The sequence below is a fragment of the Heterocephalus glaber genome, unplaced genomic scaffold (genome assembly GCF_053883595.1).
Source record: "Heterocephalus glaber isolate CG9 unplaced genomic scaffold, H.glaber_assembly_v1.0 deba00001481, whole genome shotgun sequence".
NCBI classification, from domain to species: domain Eukaryota; kingdom Metazoa; phylum Chordata; class Mammalia; order Rodentia; family Bathyergidae; genus Heterocephalus; species Heterocephalus glaber.
In genome coordinates, this window is record NW_028258317.1 from 18755094 (window position 1) to 18780925 (window position 25832).

At 49.3% G+C, this 25832-nt stretch overlaps 1 protein-coding gene across 1 annotated transcript; it reads left to right on the forward strand.

The window, feature by feature from the left end:
- Positions 1-8939: 8939 nt before the first annotated feature.
- Aqp3 (aquaporin 3 (Gill blood group)) lies at positions 8940-15180 on the forward strand. Its single transcript, XM_004838405.3, has 6 exons — positions 8940-9099; positions 12216-12342; positions 12687-12824; positions 13169-13287; positions 13844-14061; positions 14150-15180. The coding sequence occupies exons 1-6, from the start codon at positions 8992-8994 to the stop codon at positions 14316-14318; spliced, it is 879 nt and encodes a 292-aa protein (XP_004838462.1). The 5' UTR covers positions 8940-8991; the 3' UTR covers positions 14319-15180.
- The last annotated feature ends 10652 nt before the right edge of the window (positions 15181-25832 follow it).

The window sequence follows — 25832 nt, forward strand, 5'->3', positions numbered from 1 at the left end:
CATAGAGAATAAAGTGGCAGTGGCAGCTGGAAGCCTGTGTATTTCTCTGCTATATGTTCATTCATGAACAAGTATTGGTATGCCAGCTTTATTTGGGGTAAAGGGAAACAACCCCATTTGTTGCAGAGCCTTGTAGCCAGTGGTCCACAGTCATCCTTGGCTCTTCCTCTGTTGCTTTCCCTGGGTTCCTTAGATTATTTCTGCACAGTCCCCACCATGAGTTCCAGGGAGGGTCAGAGATTGCTGGCAGTTTCAAACTGTCCTATCAAGCTGCAGGCTCTTTTCCAAACCTAGCTCTGGATTACCTGCTAAGGGAAGGTAGAATCTGCTCCTGGGCAATATTAAGGCAGGTGGCTCTAGGAGGTGCAGACAGCAGTGCTGGTCTGGAACAATCTGTGGTCCTGGACAAGTTACTTCCTCTTGTTGGGCTCAGTCTCCTCACTTACAGAGTGGGCAAGGTAATGGCTCTGTCAGGTGGCCAGTGCCCAACGTGGCAAAGGAAGAGGGCTGAGAACTCAGAAGCCCAAGGATGACACCACCACTTCCTGTGCTTTCCACTCCTGCTTGGCCTTAACTCTCTCATGTGGCAGCTCCACCTGCTTCCCTCAGATTGTCTTCAGGAAATAGACAGGGAGACTGGGGTCCCAGAAGACTGTCTTGGCTTCTTGCTTCAGCCCAATATGACACTGGCTGTTTAGGTCCCAACTCATTGAGAAGGGAGGTCCTCAGGCTTTGGCTGAAGTCTGGGGATGAGTGGTCAGGAACTGAACCTCAGGAGGGGAGGGAAAGCATCTCACAAGAAGCCTCATAAGTGTGCATGGGATGATAAAATGTGTGCCTGCCTCTGCCACACTTAATTCCATGGGTGTACACTGATTGCATGGTAGTCTCTGACATACTACATGAGTTGTCCTGTGTGTTGGGTGTGCACACGTCTGTATGGACTAATCTTTGTGTGTGTAGGTTTTTGCCTCCAGCTCTGATTTACTGCAAAAGGAAAAACTGGTTTTGGAGAGCAGATAAGAAAAAGCTCTCAAGTAGGATACAGGAATCCTGATTTTCTTCTGTGGTTTTAAATAAAGTTTTCCTTTTTAAGGGGTTTCAGTTTCCCCAGTTCTTAGTGACCTAATTATTTCTAGTGCAATTTAATAAACTCTCAATCCTTTCTGGCTATGGTATTGATGACCTCTTTTAATCCAAATTCTGTTTAGCTGAAGACCTTATTTTCCTCTGTCCAGCTCCTTGCTTGGGAGGAAAAAGAACAAGACACCAAACCCTAAGGATCCATGCAGCAGGTCACAAGGACAGCTCAGTTCTTGACCTGTGAAGTCAGATTTGCGCTAGCCAGCCTCCCTCCAATATTCATACCCACCCCATCATCAGGTACTTGTTTAGTGAGTCACAGATTAATTCAGGTGAGTGATAAGGCAGAGGGGAAGCCTGGGGCATGTGAGTCACCCCTACCTTCCACGAAAAAGGCCAATGTGCCTGTCCCCCTGCTGCAGACAGGGAGAAGAAGGAGACATCTCAGATTGTTCCAGGGAACTAAGAGTAACCAAGAAGAGGAGTCTTCCAAACCCAGAGGAAGACTTGTTTTCCCACTTTAACTTCTGGGAGATGGATGGGGAAGATAGTTTTTCTGATTTATATGAGGCACAGAGAGGTGTAGGAACTTGTCCAGGGCCAAACAGGGAGTTGGGGAGGGGAACTACGGAGAATCAAAGTGTCTGCACCCTTCGCCTGTGACTCCTCTCCTTTTGGGCAGGTTGCTGGTGGCTGCACTGCAATTAGTAGTCCAACTGGGCTGGATGAGGGGAGAGCACCCTGGAGTTCACACACACTCATGGCCTTTTGGGTGTGCCAGGTGCAGCGCCTACTGTCAGATCCATGCCCCCGCCCTTAGACCACGGGCCCTTCAGAGAGCACTAGTCCTGCTGGCCCGTGGGCCCCACCTCAGTTTCAGTTCCTGTCCACCCAATCCTGCCCACCTTTAACTTCTTGAGTTTACTGCCACTCTGCCTCCTAAATCTCAAATTCACACCTTCCTCCTTCCCTTCAGCCATTGCCCTACATGTAGCCTCCTTTCCTCCTTTATAGCCTCTTCCCAGGCCTCCAGGCCTCAGTCTCTCCCTTCCAACACACCCTCCACTCAGCAGCTGGAGGGGTCCTTCCATATGGCTATTGAAGACCACATTATCCCCCCCTCCCGCCCCAGCTTAACACCTTCTGAGCTTTTGTTTGTTTGTTTGAGATAGAGCCTTATTTTGTAGTCTAGATTGGTCTTGAAGTCCTTATGTAGGCCAGGGTGGCCTCAAACTCGAATTGGACCCTCTTGTATCAGCCTACTGAGTGCTGGGATTACAGGTGTGTGCCACCACGTTTGCCCCAGCCACTGTTCTTAGTGGGGGAACATTTGTCAATTGTAATCTTATTGAGATCAACCTTGATGTAAAATAGTTAAGATACTGTGGTTGGATTGGGGATTTAGCTTAGTGGTTCCTCAGCCTGCTCTGCAAGCACAAGGACCTGAGTTCGATCCCCAGTACCAAAAAAAAACACAAACGAAAAAACAAAAAAAGTACTGTGGTTGAAGCAGGAAGTGTCCAGGGCTCTACCCCCTTGTCTTCTCTGTTTTCACTTCCCAGTTATAGCAGTTTCTCTGAAAGCTTCCTCAGAGCCCTGGGCTTAGAGAAGCACAGCTCAAATATGTTCTGTCTCTTCCAGGCCCTTCATATAGGATTCAAGGCCCTCCCCATACCCTCATTTCCTTCCCTATCCTTTCTACCACTGTTCTCTTTATGCCCAGGCAGGCAGCTATCCCTGATAGAGCCTGATCTAGCAATCTCTCACCTGGAAAACCCTCCACAAAATCTCCAGCCAAATGTTTCCTTCTCCAAGAAGCCTTCTGTGTCAGGCATGGTGGTGCATGCCTGTAATCCCAGCACTCAGGAGGCTGAAGCAGGAGTATTGCTGAGTTTGAGGCCAGCCTGGACTACATAGTGAGTTCAAGGCCAGCCTGAACTACATAGCAAGACCCTATCTCAAAAAACAAACAAACAAACCTTCTGATTGCCCTAGTACTCAGGGTGCTCCATATTCCCTTCTTGGCTACAGGGACCAAGCTAATGCTTGGCCCTGGTCTGGCTAGGCTCCCCAGGAAACCTGTTAGCTTTCCTTTCCTCCTCGACCTCTGATCTTTTGGAACATCCCTATCCTGGCTCCAGAAGCTGTCCTGCCAGGGAGGAGGGAGATGGGAAATTTAAAAAAGGACCCCTAGGGATCTGGTCCCTGAGGTGTAAACAAGAGCTCTCCAGATACCCTGGGGCTGTACGCTGATGGCCTAGTCTGCATCAACTCCATGTCACTAACACCCCTCTCCCAAGGCTGGCAAGGGGTAGGCCCAAATGTCTGGCAGTTCATCTCCATATCCCTCGGCAGATCCTGGCTTCCTATCTCTGGCTTTTGGAGATAGGAGACCCAGGCCTACAGGCAGGCCCATCAAGGGGCACACGTGGCTATGTGCACAGACTCTCACGGACATAGAAACGCACACAGTCCCCATGGATGTGCGCATGCACACACACAGCCTACTTGGGTGTACATGGGTAGTCACACCTGAGGAGAGACGGCTTTGGTTAGTCAGCTCTTCTGTGAACCCTTCCTGCCATGTAGACTAGGTAGTGCAATGTTCAAAGACTGAAACATCCTCAATCTTGTTGGATTCTTACAGAGGCTTTGGAATGGACATTGGGTCTGCTAGAGGTCTCTGTCCCAATCCTGTGCCTAAGGCCTAGTCCCTGTGACTCTGGGCCCTTTCTCTGCAAAGGGCTCAGTTTTTTTTGTTTGTTTGCTTTGTTGTTGTTTTCTTTTTCTTTTCTTTTCATTTTTTTTTTTTTTTTTGAGACAGGGTCTTACTGTATATTCTAGGCTGGCCTTGAACTATGTAGCCCAGGCTGGCCTCAAACTCACAGCAATCCTTCTGCCTCAGCCTCCTGAGTCCTGGGATTGCAGGTGTAGGGCTCAGTCTTATTCTGCTCTCTCACTATGACCCTCCACTACTCTGACCCCTCAAAGGCTGCTGAGGGCAGCTCAGGAACACCAGGAAGAGAACCCAGAGCTTCCAGGATATAGGTAGAAAGATAGATTTTCTCAAGGTCCAATTGGACATCTGTCTAGAGGTGCCCAAAAGGATTTTCATTTACAGGCCCTGGGCCACCCAGCCTATTTGGAGATACAGGGTAACTGTGTTGGCACAGGAGGAGGAGCTGCCTGCCATCCCCCAGTCTGGGGACGCTCATAACAGGGTGATTAATCTCTGCTCTCCACTCCCCATTCCAGTCCAGACTCAGCACCTCCCCCCAAGGCCCAGAAGCAGAGACAGTGTTCACCAGTGGCTTGAGAATGGGGGTACAGGGGCCAGGGATTTAGCTCAGTGGTTCCGGTGCCTGCCTTGTAAGTGCAAGGTCCCAAGTTCTATCCCCAGTACCAAAAAAAAAAAAAAAGAAGAATGTGGGTGCACTCTGGGAAAGGGCCCAAAAACGGAGGGGCTCGATGGGGTTCTCAGTCCTGGTGCCCTACTTACCCCGTATCTCAGAACTGCAGCTCCCTGGCCTCTCTGCCCTCTTCATTCACCCTCCCCATCCCCATGAGGTTTGGTTTGAAACTCACATCAATCATCAGTAACTGATTGACTTTAGCAAGTGGTTTCTCTCCTGCTCCTCAGTTTGGTTATCTGAGAAGTAGAGGAAATACACCCACTTATAGAGGTTGCTTTGCTAAGTGAAAGGAGTTGTTTTCTATAGTTATTTTCTATAGTTGAAAACAAAGTTGGTAGGTCTGTTTTGCTTTGCCTCTCACCCACTCCACGCTAATGCTCTGTAAGGGTTAAGAGGGCTGGGGGAACCCGTGGGACTCTGAGTTGCTTTGTATGTTTCCACGCTCACCTCTGACTCATTGACCCTTTGCTGGTTCAGGCCTGTCTCATTCAAGCAGAAAGAGTTTAGGGGACAGGAAATGAAGTGTATGCCACCCTCATTCGTTGAAGTGTCCTAGCCAGCCCCTCTGGTCCAGCAGGCTGGAACTTGTACTTAAGCCCTTCCTTTCCTGAAAACCCATTCCTCCAGCTCTGGCCTTAGAAGAGTCATGGCCTCCCACAGCAGGATGGCCTGCCCTTTTCCTAGCTCAGCCTCCCACCCAGGTGAGACACAGGCCTTGCTCAAGATGCCCTGGGAGGAGATGTGTCCTCCCCATCTGCCTTCTGGTGCTCCTAGAGGGACTGGCTCTTGGCCCTCACTCAACCCTGACTGTCCTTGCCAAAGCACAAGACAAAGCCCAAAAGCCTCTAGAAAATCTGTGTGACTCAGAGAGTTGGGACCTTATCAAAGTGCCTCTTCTCTGTGAAGTGATGCTTTCTTCTGTCATTTGTTGCAGGGGTGCCAATCACATCAATTGCAGAGAGAATGATCCGATCTCCCTGAGTGGTATAAGGCAGCCCAGCTTCTGCCCCACAGTCAGGCCAGCCTGACACATCTGGCATCCCCTCTCCATCCCAAGTGGCCCAAGAAGGGCTGACAGGAATAATGGGCCTTGGAAGTCATTGTATCCTTCCCTCCTCCAGACAGGGTCCTCCCACATCCACTAAGAAGCATCCATACCTTCTCAGCTCCAACTTCGACCAATGGGCATATATATGTACCTATGTGGACATGGGTGTACATCCTACTTATGGATACGAATGAATTTGGTGGGAGTACACAGGCTCATGGTCCTGCATGTTGGACCTTAGTTGAGGGGACAAAAGAAACAAAGGGATTGAAATCCAGCCCTTGTCTCACTTGCCAAACCACAAGCCCTGGCAAGGGCCTGCATTAACTGCAGGGATCACAAAGTCAACCTATGGTTTCTCTTTTTTTTGAGAGAGGTTCTTGCTATATAGTTCAGCCTGGCCTTGAATTCACTATGTAGCCCAGGCTGACCTCAAACTCATGGTGATCTTCCTGCCTCAGCCTCCCCAGTTCAGGGATTACAGGTGTATGTGCCACCAAAGTCACTCTATGGTGAGCTGCAGCCCTAGGATGACAGACAGGCACATACACACATGCACACATGGGTGAGTATGTGGGCAAGATGCACAAATCCACAGTTTCATGTGTGACCTGTCCCCTTCTAGCACCACCCATATGAGAAGAGTACAATCACATGTATGTGGATGTCCTTGTGCGTGTGACTGCTTGTGGCAGAGCATCCCTATTCTTCTTCTGTGCTCTGCTTCCCAGGCCACATTCAGCTGCCAGCAGGCCCAGGCTGGGGCAGGGTGAGGGTTGGCTGCATGAGCTGGGGAAGTTCTATTTTCTTTCAGTGTTGGTAAATTCCTGCCCTGTTCTGCCTTAGCTGTCCTCCTGGAATCAGTGAGAGGCTGAGAAACACACCATAGGTGGAGCGCAGAGAGACACCTGGCAGAGGGTGTTCCCCAGCTCCCATAATCTGTGGCCGTGGCTCTGGCACCAGGAGTCTAGGATTGTCTTGAGTCACAGGCTGGCAAGAGGGCCAGTGGGCAGGCATTTGGTGACAGCTCCCTGGTTCATTATGAGTCTGGAGGAGGGGTACCCACATTCACATAGGTACATACATGTGCCCATTGGCACTGTCTGGGTCAAGGGCCATAAGCAGCTTTATGTATGGTGACATATATGTCCAAACCTAATGCCAGTATCTCATGTGAATGGGATATCATGAGCATGTAAAAATTCACTGTCTCATCCAGCTGTGGTGGCACATGCCTGTAATTCCAGAACTTGGGAGGCTGAGGTAGGAGGATTGCTGTGAGTTCAAGGCCAGCCTTGGGGTACATAGTAAGTTCAAGGCCAGCTTGAACTAATAGAGACCCTGTCTCAAAAAACAAAAAACAAAAAACCCCCCAAAAATAGAATTTACCAATTCACCATCTCTAGGTCAGTGTATTACTGCAAGCTGTGGGGTGTGGGGTTTATGTGTTTGTGTGTACTTATATGTGTGCATGTGTGTGCCTGCATGTGCCCACACAAATATGAATTTCACACTATGTATACTGTTAAACCTCACTCCTCTGGGCATGAACTGCTTCTGGAACTGAGAGTCCTCATTGTTGACAGCCATTCCTCAAGGGACAAGTCTCCAGAGTCATTAACCCATCTTGATTAAGTCCCTCTGCCATTGTGGTTTCTTTGTTCTCCTCTGCCCATAGTGATCCTTCTGCCTCAGTCACCCCAGTGCTGGGATTATAGGTGTGTACCACCATGCCCAGCCCAAGCCCTTTTTTAAATTTTTTGAGATAGGGTATTATACATGCATGTTAAGCAAGTATTCCACCACCAAGCTACACCTTTACCCTAATTCTGTGATATTTACAATGCAATTTAGGAGCCAGGCATGGTGGTGTAAGCCTGTAATCCCAGCACTCAGGAGGCTGAGGTAGGAGGATTACCATGAATCCCAAGGCCAGCCTGAACTACCAAGTGAGACCCTGCCTCAAAAAACAAACAAACACTCCCCCAAACCCAAAATCTAAATAAATACAATTTAGGGATGGGGTGTAAGTTCAATGGTAGGCCCTTGGTTCAATGCCAGCACTGAAAATAAATAAATAAATAAATAAATAAATAAATAAATAAATAAATAGCATAGGGAGCAAGGTTGCCCCCAAATCTCCCTCAGATAGGGCTAATACCCCTATAATTTGACCAATTTAATTTGTTGTTATTTTTTGGGTTTTTTGGTATTGGGGATCGAATTCAGGACCTGATACTTGCCAGGTGCTGTGCCACTGAGCTACATCCTCAGCCCTTTAATTTGTTTTTTAAAATTTTTTATTTTATTCTATTTTTAATTTAATTTAATTTTTTCGTACCAGGGATCGAACTCGGGACCTTATGCTTGAGAGGCAGAGGCAGGCGGCCCTGAACCACTGAGCTAAATCCCCAGTCCTAATTTTTTATTTTAAAGGGACAGAGCCTTCCTAGGTCAGATCATCCAGACCAGATGAGGAGAGGGTTAAAAACAGCTGGAACTCACCCTTCTGGTAAGATGTAGCATGTGGCGTGTCAGGACAACCGAAGCTCAGCCTCTGCAGCCATGTGAACAGTGCATGCAGCTACATATGTGACAGGCTCAGTTAGCCCAGCCATGTTCAACAGGCATGTGCACAGCCATGAGGAATGTCCAGCAAGCATGATCAGGCACGACAGAGCTACATCATGTATGGACACAGCTGGCCAACACATGCTACACACGAAGGGCTTGTGAATTCTAGATGGAACTCCACCAGTGCTCAGTGTGCCCACCTGGCTCTGCACTGTGAGTGTTTCTTCTCACAGCCCCCTCCCTCTAGCTCTCTGAAGACCTGCTTCTGGGTCCAGTCATCCTGTGGAGTTGGACCCTGTTCCTTCCCTTTCTGCTGCATCTTCCCGTCCCCCAGGTGGTGGGATACCCACAGGGTTCACTGTGACTGGGCCCACACTAGGTCTTACTATTCTATTATTTGTGTTGTTTTTTTTAAAACAGGGTCTTGCTGTGTCATTCAGGCTGGCCTTGAACTCATGGCGATCCTTCTGCCTCAGCCTTCCCAGTGCTGAGATTAGCGTGGGCCGCCTGGCCGGGCTCACATGGTCTTTCTTGGTAGCTCCATTCTCAGCCATGGTCCCACACACTACTTATCTTACATGCGCCCCACTCCGGCTCTCTCCCACCCGCTGTGACACTCCCTCCTCTAGTGCTCTCGGTGGGCCCACCCCTCTCCAAAGCTCCTCACAGCCCACCAGACCTTCCTCACCCTCTCTCCCTCCAGCATCCCCACCAGTGCCCCCAGGCTAGGTGGTGGATGGTGGCAGCCACACCTCCTCCTGGGAGCCCAGCGGGCGGGGCCGGCCTCCGAGGGCTATAAGGGGCAGGGCGCCAAGGCGCTCCTGGCCTCTGCTCGCTGCGCCCTACACACACCTGCCGCCCGCCGCCAGAGCCATGGGTCGACAGAAGGAACTGGTGTCACGCTGCGGGGAGATCATCCACATCCGCTACCGGCTGCTTCGTCAGGCGATGGCTGAGTGTCTGGGGACCCTTATCCTCGTGGTGAGTGGGGGGAGCCGGACAGCTCTTCTCCCTTCAGTGCCTGTGCGCCCCAAAGCTCTGCTCGTGGGAAGAACTGTTTTGAGATAGCCCCAATCCACTCCCAGCTCCCTTGCCAGGGTTAACCCCGGGGGCTGAGCTGAAGCCCTCTTCCCCACAGGTCTATCCCCAGCTCTGACGGCTCTGACTCTTTGTCAGAATGACAGCTCTTACTCCTCACTGGCAGCTCTGCTCCCTTGCCGGTGACTCAGCCTACAGGCTGCAGAAAGTGTCCCCCCTGCAGTATGGGACCACTGGTCCCTTTCTCCTGGCTCCCGGAGTCCCACCCCTGGGTGGCAGTGGTGTGGACAGAAGTAAATGGACCCTGATGAGGTTATCTGGGTGTCTGGCCCCTAATGAATAATTAAGCCTCAGAAAGTCCAAAAGTTGCAGCAAAGTGAGAGCAGTTTGCTACAAATTGGGGCAGAGGGTGCAGGCCACATGGGTTACAAAAATGGAAAGCAGGAAAGAAAGGAAAGTCCATCTGGAGTCTGTGGGAGGAAGCTGGACCCTAACATAGAGGATGTGGTGTCTCTGAAAGTTGCTCCCCTCCTGCAGAGTGACTCTGTCAGTTACCCAAACAGAAGCTGTCAGCTTCTGTGCAGAAATTTGCTGGCCCTCAGTTACTCCCACAATGGACTCTGAGTGAGATACTTCCCCTCCCTGGCTTTCTTCTCAGTTCTATCTGGCAGATGTGCCAGTTATAGTTTACATTTCCTGCGCCAGTTATTCTCCTGTTCAGCCTCTCGTTTGGTCACATGTGTTTTCCTCTAGGTTTCTTCTGGATTTGGTTCTTCCATTGCAGTGATTAGATTTACTCTTTCCAACCCCAGCCTCAGTCCTACATAATACAGACTAGCCAGTGTCCTGGAGACTAGGAAGCTTAACTAGGGGGTAAATAGGGCTCAGAGAATTGGGGGGAAGGGACCTCATATTCTGGCTTCATAAGACTAGTGGCCATATCAGTTGTCCCCACACCCTCTCTCCCCTGTGCCAAGATGAGAATTAGGGGATACCTTTAGTGTCCTCTTGCCTCGAAGCCCCCACTTCTCTAATTCATGACTCCAGCAACCTGTTTTGGGCAAGACAAAGGAAAGGGTCTTCCATTTCATAGAGGGCCTTCCTTCCTTATCCCTTCCCAAGTATCAGTTTACCCTTCCCCCCCCCAAAAAGGAGCAGCCAGTTCTCTCCCTGAGCCCTAGGATCACTTGGTTTATCCTAGGCCACAAAAGAAGGGTGTTAGGTTTGTGTAGAAGGCTTTTTGGGCTCAGGTGGATGAGAGGCATCAGGTGTCAGTGAAAAGCAGGACCTCACGGCTGCCCAACAAGTAGGGGCCAACCCTGGGGGGTCCTCAGGTGGTGGGTGAGGGCTTGCTTGCATAGTTCTATGGGTTAGGGGTCTAGAACGGCAGTGGCAGAATTGGGGCTGGCTTTGGAATGAGGGAAGCTCCTTTCTCTGAGGTATCTAGTAAGGCAGGCAGGGTGGGGGCTGGCCAAGAACTTGGGAGCAGGGGTTGGGGAAGAGGAAGATTAGCCCCAAGGTGGTAGAACTGGCTCTGACAGCTCCTCCCTCCAAGGCCTCTTGGGATGGAGCCAGGTCTGGGCCTCAAGCAGGCAAAGAGCTGAGGCCAGGGCCTGGCCTGGCAGAACCTCCCAGACCCCATGTGTCTGCCCCACCCCCTTCACCCCTACTCACAATCTCTGATCTTTGTTCTCACCTGCCTGTGCACCTTTGCCTTGCACCACTGTCCTTGGCTTCCCTGCTATCTCTTGGTATTTCTTTTTTTCTTTTTTTTGGTACTGGGGATCCAACTCAGGACCTTGGGCTTGCTAGGCAGGCGTGGTGCCACGGAGCTAAATCCCTGGCCCTATCTCTTGGTATTTCTGACAGATGATAATCAAATTCTTAAGAACTCATTACACAGGCACTGACCCATTAGAATGCACAGGACGGAAAGCACAGTTCCAGACATTTAGTAATAGAAAAGTAGGTGAGGAGACCCTAAACTAGGACTTGAGCTACTTTGGAATTTGCTGGGGGCTCAGGGCAATAGCTTGTGATAGATAATCAGAAGTATTTTCACATTTGAACAAGGGAAATAGACATGTAGTATGTTCTGTATTTGCAGAACATCAGGGAGCTTAGTCCCCTTTCAACTTTCTCTTTTTCTGCCTGGCCTGATGGCACATGCCTGTAATCCCAGCACTTAGGAGGCTGAGGCAGGAGAATTGCTGCCAGTTTGAGGCCAGCCTGAGCTACATTGTGAGATGCTGCCTCAAAAAAAACCCCCAAAAACCCAAACAAACAAAATTAATGTAATAAACTTTCTCCATCCCTGGGAGCAAGTTCAGAATAGCCTCCACTTTCTCCGCTTAGATCCCACACTGGGACTACCAAGAGAAGCCACTCAGAGCCTGTGTTGAGGGCCTCCATAGCTGAGTGGAGTACCTGGATCTCTTAAAAGCAGAGAGGTCAGGACAGGTGGAGAGGAGGTGCTGGGGTAGGGACAGGCCAAGGAGGGTGAATGTGCTGACAAGGGAACATGGTGAGGCCAGGCTTCTGACCTCCTAGACTTAGGAGAAGTAGATTCCACCACTTTTGGCCTCTTCCCATGCACTAGGCAGCAACCCCTCCCCAAACCACTACCACCACCTCCTGAGCTCTGCTTTAGGGCAGCTGAGGGATGAGGGAAAGCTTCCACTTCTGTGGGCCAGGCCTGAAAAGCTGGGGAAAGAGCTGCATGACAGTGAAAGCTGTCCCTCAACACCCCCTTGGGATTCAAGAAAAAGCAATGACTCTACTTCAATTATCTTCTAAGCTTCCAGTCATAGACCCGCTTCCAGTCCCTTTCATAAGCTTCTGTCATATTAGAGCTTGGACATGAGGGGTGGGAAGGCACATCTCCTTGTCTGGTACATGCAGTCACAGCAGAAGGGACTTGCACTGGATTCTAGGAAGGACCTCCAGTCTTCATGGTGCTGGCGGGTAGAGGTTGCTGGCCTCACTCCTTCCCCCCAGAGTGAGAGTTGCTGGGGCTCAGAGGGACCTCACCCTCTCTTCCTTGTTGTTCCTTGACACAGATGTTTGGCTGTGGCTCTGTGGCCCAGGTAGTGCTCAGCCGGGGCACACATGGTGGCTTCCTCACCATTAACCTGGCCTTTGGCTTTGCTGTCACCCTGGGGATCCTCATAGCTGGCCAGGTCTCTGGTAAGTCCTTAACTCCACCCTCAAACTTTGACCCTCAACAGCATTCCCAGTAGGTATATTCCATTGATTCGGGGTGGGAGACATTCCCAGCAGCAGGTCATAGCAGTGACCTCACTTTGGGAGAGGAGGGTGGAGAAGAAACTTGACACTTAGAACTTTCATCTCTTACCTTAGAATCACATGATTAGGAGTCTGCCTGTTACATAGTCCAACTGCCATCTTTTACAAGAAGTTTTTCTCTGCACCCCTTCTTTCTAGGACCAGAGAGGAAGAATCTGTGGGGAGCCCTGGCATCCCCACTGCAGTTGGCTATAGCTAATAGGTTCTATCTCCTGTCTATGTAGGGGCCCACCTGAACCCTGCTGTGACCTTTGCCATGTGCTTCCTGGCACGAGAGCCCTGGATCAAGCTCCCCATCTACACCCTGGCTCAGACGTTGGGAGCCTTCTTGGGTGCTGGGATCATTTTTGGGCTGTATTATGGTAAGATTTCCCACCCTGCCTTCCTCCACCCCCCGCCCCCACCTTGCTTGGGACCTGTTAATACCAGGCTTTTTGATGACAGACAAGTGAGTCCTGCCCAGGCCCCAGGCTCATGACTCACAGGCCCAAAGTAGCGGGCAAGGGGAAAGAAATGAGTTGGGCAAGAGCAGTCTCAGGTCCTCCACCCCACCCCACCCACTTCACCCACCCTGCTGTGCCTCCGGAGTAATACAGCAGTGATTCTGCTCACTCATGACCTCTGAGAGGGTAGGGAGGACCAGCCTGATAGGGGAGGCTGGTTCAGGCCTCTGCCCTCACCCACTCCGGGTCTAATCTATCACTAGATGCAATCTGGGCCTTCGCCAACAACGAGCTTATAGTCTCAGGTCCCAACGGCACAGCTGGTATCTTTGCCACCTACCCCTCTGGACACTTGGACATGGTCAATGGCTTCTTCGACCAGGTATGGACTGGTAATGTGTGAGGGGAATGCAAGGAGGAGGTCCAAGCTCCTCTGGTTGCTCATGAGCTGGTTAATAGGCAGGACTCCTTGACTACAGCAGAATTTCTCAATTTGTGAGCACAGAGCATGGTGGCATAAAACATGCAGCTCCCCAGTGAATTCTTATGCTCCAAACATTTTTTGTTTGTTTGTTTTTTTGAGGCTGGGTCTCCCTTTGCAGTTCAGGCTGGCCCTCAACTCACTGTGTAGCCCGAAGCAATCCTCCTGCCTCAGCCTCTCCAGTGCTGGGATTACAGGTGTGCGCCACTATGCCCTGCTCTACTCCAAATATTCTTGCACCATTTCTTTCTTTATTTTTTAAGTTTTTTTTTTTCCTGTTACTGGGGATTGAACTCAGGACCTTGCGCTTGCCAGGCAAGCGCGGTGCTACTGAGCTAAATCCCCAGCCCTTGCATCATTGTTTTAGGCAGCAGGATTCTAGGAACTGCAGAGGACAGATGGTGGGGTAAGAGTGTAGGAGAGAGCTATTCCTCATTCTGTTTTCCCAACTCCCCAGTTCATAGGCACAGCCTCCCTCATCGTATGTGTGCTGGCCATTGTTGACCCCTACAACAATCCTGTTCCCCGTGGCTTGGAGGCCTTCACTGTGGGTCTTGTGGTCCTAGTCATTGGCACCTCCATGGGCTTCAACTCTGGCTATGCCGTCAACCCTGCCCGGGACTTTGGCCCCCGCCTTTTCACTGCCCTCGCTGGGTGGGGCTCAGAAGTCTTCACGTGAGTACAGTGCCCACTCAGCTTACCCCAGCCCACTCTGCTTTGCCCCGCCCCATCCCCTTCCTGACCACACATGTCTGTTCTCCAGGACTGGCCGGCACTGGTGGTGGGTGCCCATCGTCTCTCCACTCCTGGGCTCCATTGCAGGTGTCTTCGTGTACCAACTCATGATCGGCTGCCACCTGGAGCAGCCCCCACCCTCCACCGAGCAGGAGAATGTGAAGTTGGCCCATGTGAAGCACAAGGAGCAGATCTGAGCAGGCAGTGGGCATACCTTTACTGTCCCTTCCCTGGAGCATTAATGACTGTGCAGGGACCATGCCTTAGAAGCCTATTTGTGTTCCCCCTCCGTGTCTACCCCAGCTCGACCACTTCCTCCAGGATTTCCACTGGACCCTGCCCAGTTGGACAGAGGAGAGAATGGGCAGCAGTCAGTCATATGTGTGTGTGTGTGTGTGTGTGTGTGTGTGTGTATGTGTGTGTGTGGTTTCCCAGATATTCAGGGCAAGAAACCAAGCTTTCCTAAAGGATCCTAATGGTGCAGAAAGCCAAAGGGAAGGGAGAAGGCACTGTGTCCCTCTGTGAGTGAGGGAAGTACCAAAGTATGCATATTTAGGGGTTCCATATGGAGGAGGAGGGTCCAGGTGTGTGTGTTTCTGAGTAGGTGTGTGTCTGCCTTTTTTCTGAGTGGGGCTTCTTCAGGCTGTTGGGAGGAGGGGCCCCTGCTCAGGTCTGGAGGTCTAGATTCCCTGAGTAGGAGCTGTGTAACATGTTTCTGTCATAAAGTAGGCATGGCATAGGGTGTGAAGTCCAGGTCATAAGTTTTATGTTTGCTTTTATTTTGTTTTTAAAATAGGTGGGCAGTTTTTTGGGGGTTTTTTGGTACCGAGGATTGAACTCGGGTCCTTGTGCTTGTGAGGCAGGCAGCAGAGCCACTGAGCTAAATCCCTGGTCCTATTTTGTTTTTAAAATATATATAGCAGATGTTACAATCTTGGGATGGGGGTTGGGAGACTCCACTTTAATAAAAGGGTCTTCACCCCTTTAATCCTCCACTCAACAGTGTAATCTTTTGCCTTTTATAAAAAAAAAACCCAATAAAATGTATGGCTAAAATTGCCAATTGTGCAGATATCTTTCTGTTTGTGCTGTGGTTTTCCTGGGGTCAGTTAAGGAGCTTCAGCACGTCTGGCCACAAATTCCCAGGGTGGCCAGCTGGGTGTCTAATCTGGTCAGGGTGCTATGGGGGTTAAACTCTGGCCCTACCCAGGTAGACACAGAGAGGTCAGAGAGCCTTTTCACCAAGCCTCTCAGCTTGCACCCTGTGGTCCCCAGCATCCATCCTTCTGGGCATCCTCAATGCTGTGAATAGCATCTTCCCATTCCCTGCACCCACACTTCAGCCAGACAGCCAGGCTGGAGCCCCATGTATGGAGGAACCTCCCAGCCACAGGTGCCCCAAGGGAAGAACAGAGAGAAGGAGTTTCCTGTTGCTGGAAGAGACCAATCAGACTAGGAATCTGTGTGCCTTCCACAGAGCTGTTCAGTGTCCCTCACCTCTACCCAGACCTTGGCTACTATCCCCTGAGAAACCTTCCTGCCTCCAGGCCCACCAGTCAGTCCACACTGCCCTCAGAGGGAGTCTTTCCGAAACTCCTGCTGGAAGAGGAGAACCTGTGGTTCCCATCCAACCAGAGACAGTGTAAAGCCTTCCACCTGCCACTGCCCTCCAGAACTGGCCCTTGTCCCTGCTGTCCCTCACAATGCTCCTCCATCTCAGCTCAGCCTACTTCACATGCTTCTGTGCTTCCTACCAGAGGCCTTCACTGGGAAACTCCAACTCACGTCTTTGCTCCTTAAAATCTTCCCGATCTGCTCTAATGCCTCCTCATTCAAGAAGTAAGTTATACCTTCTTTCTTCACTCCTTTGCCATCTACAGTCACTTGCCCAAGCCTAGAACCACCTTTGTATTCATCCCTGTTCCTCTCTGTTTCATTTGTTTCGTCAGAGGCACCTATGCCCAGTTAGGCAGAGGTACTGTCTGATGTTAGCCTTGGGATGCAAGGAGCTCAGTAACCTGAGCCTGAGAAGCTCTCTATATTTCTGCTTTCCTTTACTGATACTGACTTAAATTTCCCTGAGCTCTCCAACAGAGTTAACCCCATGGGAGCTGGAAGGTCCCTGGGGCCTTCGGAAGACTGGTTTTGGGCTTTTGGGAGTCTGTACTTTTCCTCGAAGGCGAGGAGATCAAGGCCATAGAGAGTGGCTGGCAAATGGGGTCTCACAGCCAGGACTCTGGGAGGGAGGAGTGGAACAAGGCAATTCTACCTCAGGTCTCTACAACTCCCTTGTCCCCCCACTCCACAAGGGGAATGTCTGGAATGCTAGAGGGGCCTGAGCCAGAGGGTGTGTCCCCTACCTAGGCCCTGAGAAGAAGCATAAATCTTGGGAGGAGGGGAAGGTGGCTGCACTTTTATTTCAGCTACAGGGGTCCCACCTTTGATGCCCCTACCTCTCTCTCTCTTTTTTTTTTTTGGTACTGTAGATTGAACCCAGGGCCTTCACACTGTGATATATCTCCATCCTGTTTTGTTGAGACAGGGTCTCACTGTGTCACTCAGGCTGGAACACTCTATGTAGCACAGGCTGGCCTCAAACTAATGATGATCCTCCTGTCTCAGCCTCCTGAGTGCTGGGATTATAGGCGTGCACCACCACACTCAGTCCCATCCCCCTTAGCGATCCCCCCCATTGCTCACACATGTAATATGTGAGTCCAGTACGAATCCTTTCATTTATTTGAAGAGTACTAGGAAAATTGAACACTACAACAGCACTTACAGATAAAGTCTTCCCAATGTGTACTTGAAGGGAAATGGAACACATGAATAGTTCTCTCATTTTGCTTAGCTTTATGTGGTTTCTCTACAGTGTGGACTCTTCCATGTATTTGAAGGGTATGGGAATGGTGAAGGCTTTGCCTCTTTGCTTATATACATGAGATTTCTCTCTAGTGAGCCATTTCATGTCTGCGAAGATGACTAGAATGTCTGAAGGTTTTCCCACATTCCTTGCATTTATAGGGGCTGTCTCCAGTGTGAATTCATTTGTGGAATATAAAGGAACTAGTCCCATCCCTTTTTGAATTTGCATTTTGAGACAGGGTCTTTCTAAATCACTAAGTTGCCCAAGTTGAGGTCAAACTTGTGATCCTCCTGCCTCAGCCTCCCAGAGTGCTGGGATTACAAACATCTACCACCATGCCCGGCTCCTTTGTCAAATCTGGTTGTTGACTCTGACTAGTCAGCCCATGGCTGAAGGTTAGGGCTAGGAATTTGAGGCCCAACTTGGCCTCTGTCTTGTATAACATTGGAGTACTAGTGTTCTTTTCCTGAACCTCAGCTTTCTCATCTGTGACTTTGGGATTAAGGAGAGAGGGAAAGAAGGGCAACACCATGCTCGGCTGAAAGCTGTTTTTTAAAGGTCATTGAATTCAACATCTTCTTCCACCTTAGATTCATTCCATTATTCTGAGTTTTTCTGACAGGGGAAGGAGGAAGAGGGGGGTGATGTCTTGCTGTGCCTTGATTCTAGAAGGCCCTTGGGAAGGGGAGAAGGAAAGAGCAGGGAGCCACATGCCCAGGTGCACAGGGCAGAGGTGTACACAGCCAAGGGAGTATGTAGGGTAGAGGGTCAGACCACGTGAGAAAGGGTAAGCCTGGCCAGAACCAGGAGCAATGGGCACGAACAGGGACAAGAGTCCAGCAGAAGCTGTGTGACTCCTCCAGGGACAGGGGGAAAGCTTCCTGCCTCCCCACCTCTCCAGGGCTGTTAGCAATTTCTAAAAGGAAAACTTCACCTCCACCTGGGCACAGTGGTATAAGCCTGTAATGCAAGTGCAGCTGCTCAGGAGGCTGAGGCAGGAAAATCACAAATTCTATGCTAGCCTGGGCAATTTAGCATGACCCTATCTCAATAAAATAGAATAAAATAATGAGCTAGAGATATAGCTCAGAAGTAGGGTGCTTATCTAGCATGCACAAGGCCAAGGTTGAACCTCCAGTACTGCCCCCGGCAAAAAAAATGAAGAAAGAAAAAATGCAAAGCATACCTCCTACAGCAAATATAGTAAAGTATCATCTTTTTCCCATGTAATCCATTTTCCAGGGTGGACATGAAAATCATCCCACTGGAGGGTAGCCATATACTGTGCTTCCTCAAGGGCCCCACTTCTGTCCTTCTTTCTGTACCAATCCTTTGGAGGGACCCATGTTTTCTCTTTTTTTGGTACCAGAAATCGACTTCAGGGCCTCACGCTTGCCAGGCAGGTGCTGTGCCGCTGAGCTACATCCCTGGCCGAAACTCATGTTATCTTAAAAGTTTTGACGTACTCTGACTGAAATCAGCCTCCCTGAAACTTGAGCCTGTTTCCTGTTCCTTTGAATACCTGCATGTCCAAGTGTGGCTGTGTGTATAAATGCAAGTGTGCATTTTTAGTGCTTCTGATGGTGCCTGTCTTCCATTATCCCTGGTTATGTCTCTGTGGGTCTGAGCCTTGGACCAAGTGTATCTCTGGCTCTGTCCATATTCTGCCACTGCTTTTTTTTTTTTTTTTTTTTTTTTTTTTTTTAATGGGGAAAGGGTTTATTTAGCTCACAGTTTGTAGAGGATTCAGTCCATAATTGGCTGGCTTCAAGGCAGAGTAGATGGCAAACGGGCATCGGAGAAGAGAAACAACATGGCATGAACAAGGTAGCAAAAGCAACAAGGGAAACAGTTCATGGCAGTGGAAGACAGCAAAAAGCAGCAAGGGGTGCCACTGCCTTTTTGTACACCTCTAAGTGAGCATGCCGTGTGCCCTGGACATCTCTGTGTGGACCTCTGGTCCCATCTCTTAGAGTACTTGGAGCACATCTATGTACTTGGTTGGTGCATATTTCTGCCTGTACCTCAGAGTCACTCTCCTGCCAGCCCAGTCCCGCTCATCTGGCCCCAGGACATACCTCTGCCTTAATTTCTGGTAATGAGCTCCTCTTGCTAAACCTTTCTCCTTGATTTTGTTTTTCTGAATATCTGGGTGAGGCACTTCTAGGCTTGGGGAAACACAGGTGGGATAGAGTTGGGTGTGGTGGGAAGGGGAGAAAAGGGACTACCCACACAGTACAGAGACCCCGGAGGCCAAAGACAGCCTGCATCCTCCAGGGAAGGGTTTATGAGTCTGGCCTAAGCAGGACTGTACCTCCTCACTGCAAGGAAGGAGCCTGTGCTCTTTGGGGTGGGGCCCCTGAGGTGTGGGCCCAAGGAATACTGGTAGTGCAAAAAAAGGAGACATGAGACTCCGCGGTTTTCAGGGAGACTAACAGGGGCTTTCCAGTAGAATTCCTGAGTCTGAAGAGGCAAAAGAGGGACGTGCCTACCCAACAGCTGGGAGTGGCCTCCTCAGGGACTAGGGAAGGGGCCCTACACCTGCCTGAGGCAACAGGTTTATCTCAAGTAATGAGGGTGGCAAGTAGGAACAAAGAGGCTCAGTCTGGCCTGGGCAACTTGGCTGTGGAGGGTGCCAATAGAGACCACCTCTGCTTTGTGTAAAAAGAAACTGAGGCCTAGAGTCTCACCAAGGGTGGGCCAGAGTAGTGCAGCAGAACCTGTCCCAGAATCCAGTCTTCTCATCCTCCACCCTGTGCCTCATCCTGCCTCCAGCACTTTGTGGCATCTCTGGATCCAGATCTCCTAGGTTACAAACTAGCCCATGCCAGCCATGAGACCTGGGGCAGGTGGAAGTCTCATTTAGCCAGGTCCAATCTCTGCCCTGATCTGTGCCCAGGAGCCTATGTCACCTGGGCCCTGTCATCCTCTGGCTTCCAGTTGGCTTTGGCAAGTAGAAGGTATAGGTGGGAAATCAGAGGGCAGGAAGGGTGGGGAGTGGAGGGTTCTGGTACCCACGCCTGGTCAGGGCTCCACTGGAAGGCTGTCCCGGCCTCCCTCTTCCAGCAGAGGAAGTAATGGATGCCTGCTCTTGGTCCTTAGTGAAGCTCTCACAGGACACTATTGATCCTTGACAGATCCCTGGCTGATTTCACCTCCCTGTGCTTTGGCTTCTTCATCTGTGAAATGGGGTAGTAGTACTTACCACATTAGGTTGCATAAGGTGAGAATTAAGTGAGCTAGCACACTTTTCGGAACAGTGCTGGATGGAGACTAGGATTTTGCTTGTGCCCTCAACCTGGGACGGATTGTCTCCCTGACTTTACTCACACACTACCCTCTAAGCCTCTAGTTCATTAACACTCAAAACCTCTGTCAAATTCTCTGAGCCCTCAAAGTGAAAGAATACTCAATGGTTCCTTTCTTAGGAGCCTGAGTTTTCCGGAGAAGGGATAAGTGGGACAGGAGCTCTGGCTTCCATCTTCCTGGACTCTAGATGTTTTTGGGAAACCTGATCCTGCTTAAGTTGGAGAGACTGAGGCTAGACTCCCAGGCTGACTAAGACCCCTTGGGAGCTCCACGGTTCTGGCGCTAGAGGAGACACCTTGGGGAATCAAGTGGGGGACTTCCAAGCCTGGCTGCACACTTTCCCGACTCACAGTTCATAGGGCCCTCATGAGGAGGCATCGTCATCGCCATCACATTCCTGAGACAGACCAGCAACCTCTCTTCTTGCTTCAAGGAAACCATTTTGGTACACTCTCACCATTCTCTGGTTTGCAGATTTTCTTTCTTTTTTTTTTTTGTCTTTTTGTGGTGCTGGCAATTGAACCCGGGACCTCTGACATGCCAGGCAAGCGCCATGCTATTGAGCTGCACCCTTAGCTGTAGTCTCTGCCTATTTCAAAAGCTGTGAGGGCTTGGGCCTGGGATTTAGCTCAGTGGTTCCTCAGCCTGCCTTGCAAGAGCAAGGTCCCCTGTTCGATCCCTGGTACCAAAAAAAAAAAAAAGCAAAAGCTGTGAGGGGAGATGGATTTTTGTCAGGGCTCTTCACAGTGCTCAGAGCTAAGGAGGACAGGTTAGGAGCAGCTGTGGGAGGGGAGGGAGGACTCCGGTAGCTCTGATAATCATCTGGACAAGGTCCACTGCTGGTCTCCATGGACCTGCACCCCCATACTTGAGGAGGCACCTGGAATGTCCCCCTACACTCCTCATCTTTCACCTCTCTGCTCAGGTCACTGCTGAGGCTGGGCTAGAAACAGGCAGAGGGAGGGGGAGAGGCGGGCTGGCCTGAAGGGGCAAGAAAATGGCAGGCCCTGGTCTGAGGGAACCCTTTCTGGATAGAGGTAACCTTTAGCGGTATCACATCCAGGGTGAGGAACTGAACAGTGACCCCTGCCTGTGCTTAAAGTCATCCCTTTATTAGACTAAGTGTTTACAGCTTGAGCCACCTTTGGCTCTTGGAGGTTTGTATGTGCTGTATACACGTGAGGTGTATCTGCTGGGACTGATGAAGGACTGGGGTGTGCACACGTTCACACAAACACATTTACACCCTCAGTCACTCAACGCTCAACCCATCTACATTCGTACATGCACACTCATACTCTGCCATTGTAACTCATTGTTACACTGTCATTCATTCACATGCTCAGATAGATGTTCAAACACACTCAAACACACTCATACACACCAGTGTATTCCACATTCACAGGCTTACATACCTAATCTCCACATCCTTACATTCACACATGATCTTATAGTCAAGCATGCTTCAGCACAGGTAGACATACACAGGTGCATTCAGACTTAGATGCACACTTGCCCCCACTCCTACATGCAGGGGGGCCAGAAGCCACCTATCTGTGCACTGAGCCTGACGGGCTGGAAGTATTTGAAAGGTTAATGTAGGAGTGGAGGGAAAAGAAGAGGTATTATGATACTATGAACAAGTCACAAAAGTCAAAAAGTGGGGTAGGGAAATCTTTAGGTTTTGAAATCGCAACTCAGATTTAAAATTTTTTATTTATTTATAATTTTGGTGATACTAGAGATTGAACCCTAGGCCTTTGCACTGAACTATATCTCCAGACCTTTTACTTTTTTTTTTTCACACAGGGTCTTACTAAGTCTCTAAATTGCCCAGACTGGGCTTGAATTTGCAATCTTCCCACCTCAGCCTCTCAGAATGGTGGGATTACATGCCTGTTCCACCATGTTGGGGTACAACTCAGATTTTCAAAGCAAGAGGTCAGGAAACAGATTTGAAGAATGTGACAGAGTCCTAGTGTCTGGGCAGGGCACACAGTAACTGTCAGCAAATACTTGCTGGATAAGTGATCAGCAGGACTGAGTGAATTTCCTGATATCCAGCTGTGAGAACTGCTCATCTGTCATGCAGAAGTTTAGAATCCAAGGCAACCAAACAGTTGGGCCATCTCACCCTCTGAATTCACCTTTTAACATTCTTACTGTTATTCTACAGAGCAGGAGGCTTAGTCCCAAACACAAGTGACCTGCACGAAGCAATTGAGTAAAGCAATGACCAGTCTAGTTCTGGCTCCCCAGTCTCAGGGATGTTTAAGCCCAGGGACATCTGACTACATAGAGAAGCCTTGGCAGGCCCTCCTGGCTGCGGGGAACAGAAGGTAACTGTTCTAGGCTGTCCAGGGATTTGGGTCCTAGCCAGGAAAGAGGAAGCAGCTTCCTTTGAAGTATTGGGAGGCCTGCAGACCTCTGGAGAGATGCTTCTGAAAGGGTCTCCTGGCAACACTGCACCCTAGCCTTTCAAGAGGCCTTGGGTTTAATTTATTTATTTGTTCATCGAACACTATTGAGCACTTTTTTCAAATATACAATTCACAGATATCTTTACCAAGTTATGGTCTCCATAAATCAATTTTAGAACATTTTCACTACCTCAGAAAGGCCCATCATGCGCATTTGTAGTTAATCCTGTTCCCACCCTCAGCTACCAATAACCACTAATCTACTCTGTCTCTGTAATTCCCCTTTCTGAACATTTCCTATAAATGGTGTCATACATAGTATGGCCTCTTGTGTCTGGCCTCTTTCACTCAGAGTAATGTTTTTGGCTTTATCCAAGTATCAGGAGTTTGTTTCTTGTTCTTGCTGAATAGTATTCCACAGGCTACGCGTACTATATTTTATTTATCCATTCATCAGTTGATGAACATTTAAAATGTTTCCAGTTTTTTTCTAAGATACTAGATTTTATTTTTTAATTTTTTTTTGTGGTACCAGGGATTGAACTCAGGACCTCACACTTGCAAGGCAGGCACAGTGCCACTGAGCTAAATCCCAGCCCCCGCACATCTTATTTTGTTTTACCTATTGGAATGTCAATCCCAGGAGGCTGGAAATTTTGCTGATTTTGTTCACCTCTGCAATCCCAGTTTGAGCAGCTTTTTTATTTTTCCTTTCTCGCTCTCATTTTCTTTCTTTCTTTCTTTCTTTCCTTCTTATTTATTTATTATTGGTGGTGGGGATCAATCCTAGGGCCTTATGCATGTTGGGCAAGTACTCTGTTGCTGAGCTACACCACCAGCACAAGTACCTTTTTATTTTTATTTATTTTTATTTTTTATTTTTTGGTACCGGGGATCGAACTCGGGTCCTTGTGCTTGTGCAGCAGGCAGTGAAACCACTGAGCAAAATCCCCAGCATGAGTACCTTTTTAATGCTAGGCACTAGGAAAACTACAATGAATGAGAGATATACAATATCCACTAGGAAGCATTTGCATCCACGTAAGAGGAAATGCTGCTCTGTGGTTTGGGCAACAGTGGTAATTGATTCACATAACTGAAGTATGTATATATGTGTGTATCTTTAGGAGGAGATACAATTTCTTGATGACCTTTTTACCAAGATGGTGCCATAGATGAAGAAGGAAGCTCCTGCCCCTCCCAAAGCTGAAGCCAAAGCTTTGAAAGCCAAGAAGGCAGTGCTGAAAGGCTTCCACAGCCACAAAAAGAAGAAGATGTGCACATCACCCACCCTTTGCTGTCCAGGGATACTGGGGCCCGAGGCAGCTCAAATACCCTCAGAAGAGCACCCCTAGGAGGAACAAGCTTGACCACTATGCCATCATTAAGTTCCCCCTGACCACGGAGTCAGCTATGAAGAAGACAGAGGACAACAACACACTTGTGTTCATTGTGGATGTCAAGGTCAGCAAGCAACAGATCAAACAAACTGTGAAGATTTTATCATAATAATAATAAAAACAGTTATCTTGATGAACTTGATTTGAAGGAGGGGACAGCACAGTGGAGCCTTCAAGAGTGTGAGGCCCCTCCTTGTCCAGGGGACCACAGTTTGGGATGTATTTTGCCCCAAGCCATCGGGGATGAGGCTCTTCTCAGTCCCCTTGTCTTCAAATTCATCTGCATTAAACTTGGTGAAGATCCTCTACTTTGAGATATGGATCTTCTGGTGGCCAGGGAACTTGAACTTAGCCCTGCACAGGACCTCAATCACATGCTCCTTGTTTTGCAGTTTGGTGCAGACAGACATGATGACTTATCCAATGTGAATCCTTGCCACTGTGCCCTGGGGCTTCCCAAAGGCACCCCATGTACCTGTCTGGAGCCTACACTGGTGACAGCATGAGGTCAGAGGTACGAACATCCACCAGGAAGCAGTGTTTTCCAGGTCTCTTAGGGCAACCATATGAGCAACAAGCTGTATACACTACTGCAGAGGTGGCTACAGCCACATAACTGAAAAATTTAGATCAAAAGTACAAATGAGGTTTGATCCAACATCCATGACCTTTCTGTCTCTTCTCTTTTCCTTCCATGCTGTCAGCCTCATCATAAGGCTAGATTTTCTTACATTTGTTTGTTTTTTTGTTTTGCTTTTTTGAGGTAGGGCCGCTGTGTAGTTCAGGCTGGCCTTGAACTCACTATGTACCCAAGGCTATCCTTGAACTCTTGGCAATCCTCCTGCCTCAGCCTCTTGAGTGCTGGGATTACAGGCATGTGCCACCACACCTGGCTTTTGGGTCCTCTTGTGATTACAAGATAGCTGGTAGTAGTTTTCAAGCCATAGGTTTACTTGCTAATGTTTGGCAGGGAAGAGAACACATCTGTCAGCTTTCCCAGCAAAAACCCTGAGATGAGCTGATTATATCAGCCTGGTCACATGTTGTCCCTGAGTCAGGAGCATGGCCTGACCTGATGGGGTAGCCTAAGTCACATTCCCCAGGAGAGATGTCAGCTCCAGAATGGATTCCTCAGTGGAAACTGAGGACAAGTAGGTAAGGGGAAACTAGACCCTACTGTGCAGTTTTTGCCTTTATGGAATTTAAAGTCTAATTAGTGGAGGAGACTGCAGATGCAATCCATCAAAGGAAATTGGGAATTAGGATGTTTTACTGAAACAAAACACTTGCACAGGACTGGCTATGTAGTTTGCAGGGCCCGGTATAAAAGGAACGTGCCAGGGTCCTCGTCCAAAAAGTGTTTAGAAGCCAGGTGTAGTGGCGCACACCTATAATCCTAGCACTTGGGAGGCTGAGGCAGGAGGATGGCCATGAGTTCGAGGCCAGCCTGGACTACATAGTGAGTTCAAAGCCAGCCTGAACTACATAGTGAGACCCTGTCTCAAAAAAAAAACCCAGTGAAGAAATAAATAAAAATTTTAAAAAGTGTTTAGAATTTCAAGACAACAATAACATTCAATCAAATTCTGGGGTCCTTCTAAGGCTCAGAAGCATCTGACCTGCCCATGTATCTGGCCTGAGACCTGGAGGTTGTGAAAAAATTGGCTTGAGGGGTTCTCATTACCTCTAGGTAATTGCTTGTGCAAAGGTCTGAAG

Coding starts and splice junctions, on each gene's coding strand:
- Aqp3 (XM_004838405.3), top strand. CDS start 8,992: ATGGGTCGACAGAAGGAACTGGTGTCACGCTGCGGGGAGATCATCCAC. Junction 12,343..12,686: donor CATAGCTGGCCAGGTCTCTG/GTAAGTCCTTAA, acceptor CTGTCTATGTAG/GGGCCCACCTGAACCCTGCT. Junction 13,288..13,843: donor TCAATGGCTTCTTCGACCAG/GTATGGACTGGT, acceptor CCAACTCCCCAG/TTCATAGGCACAGCCTCCCT.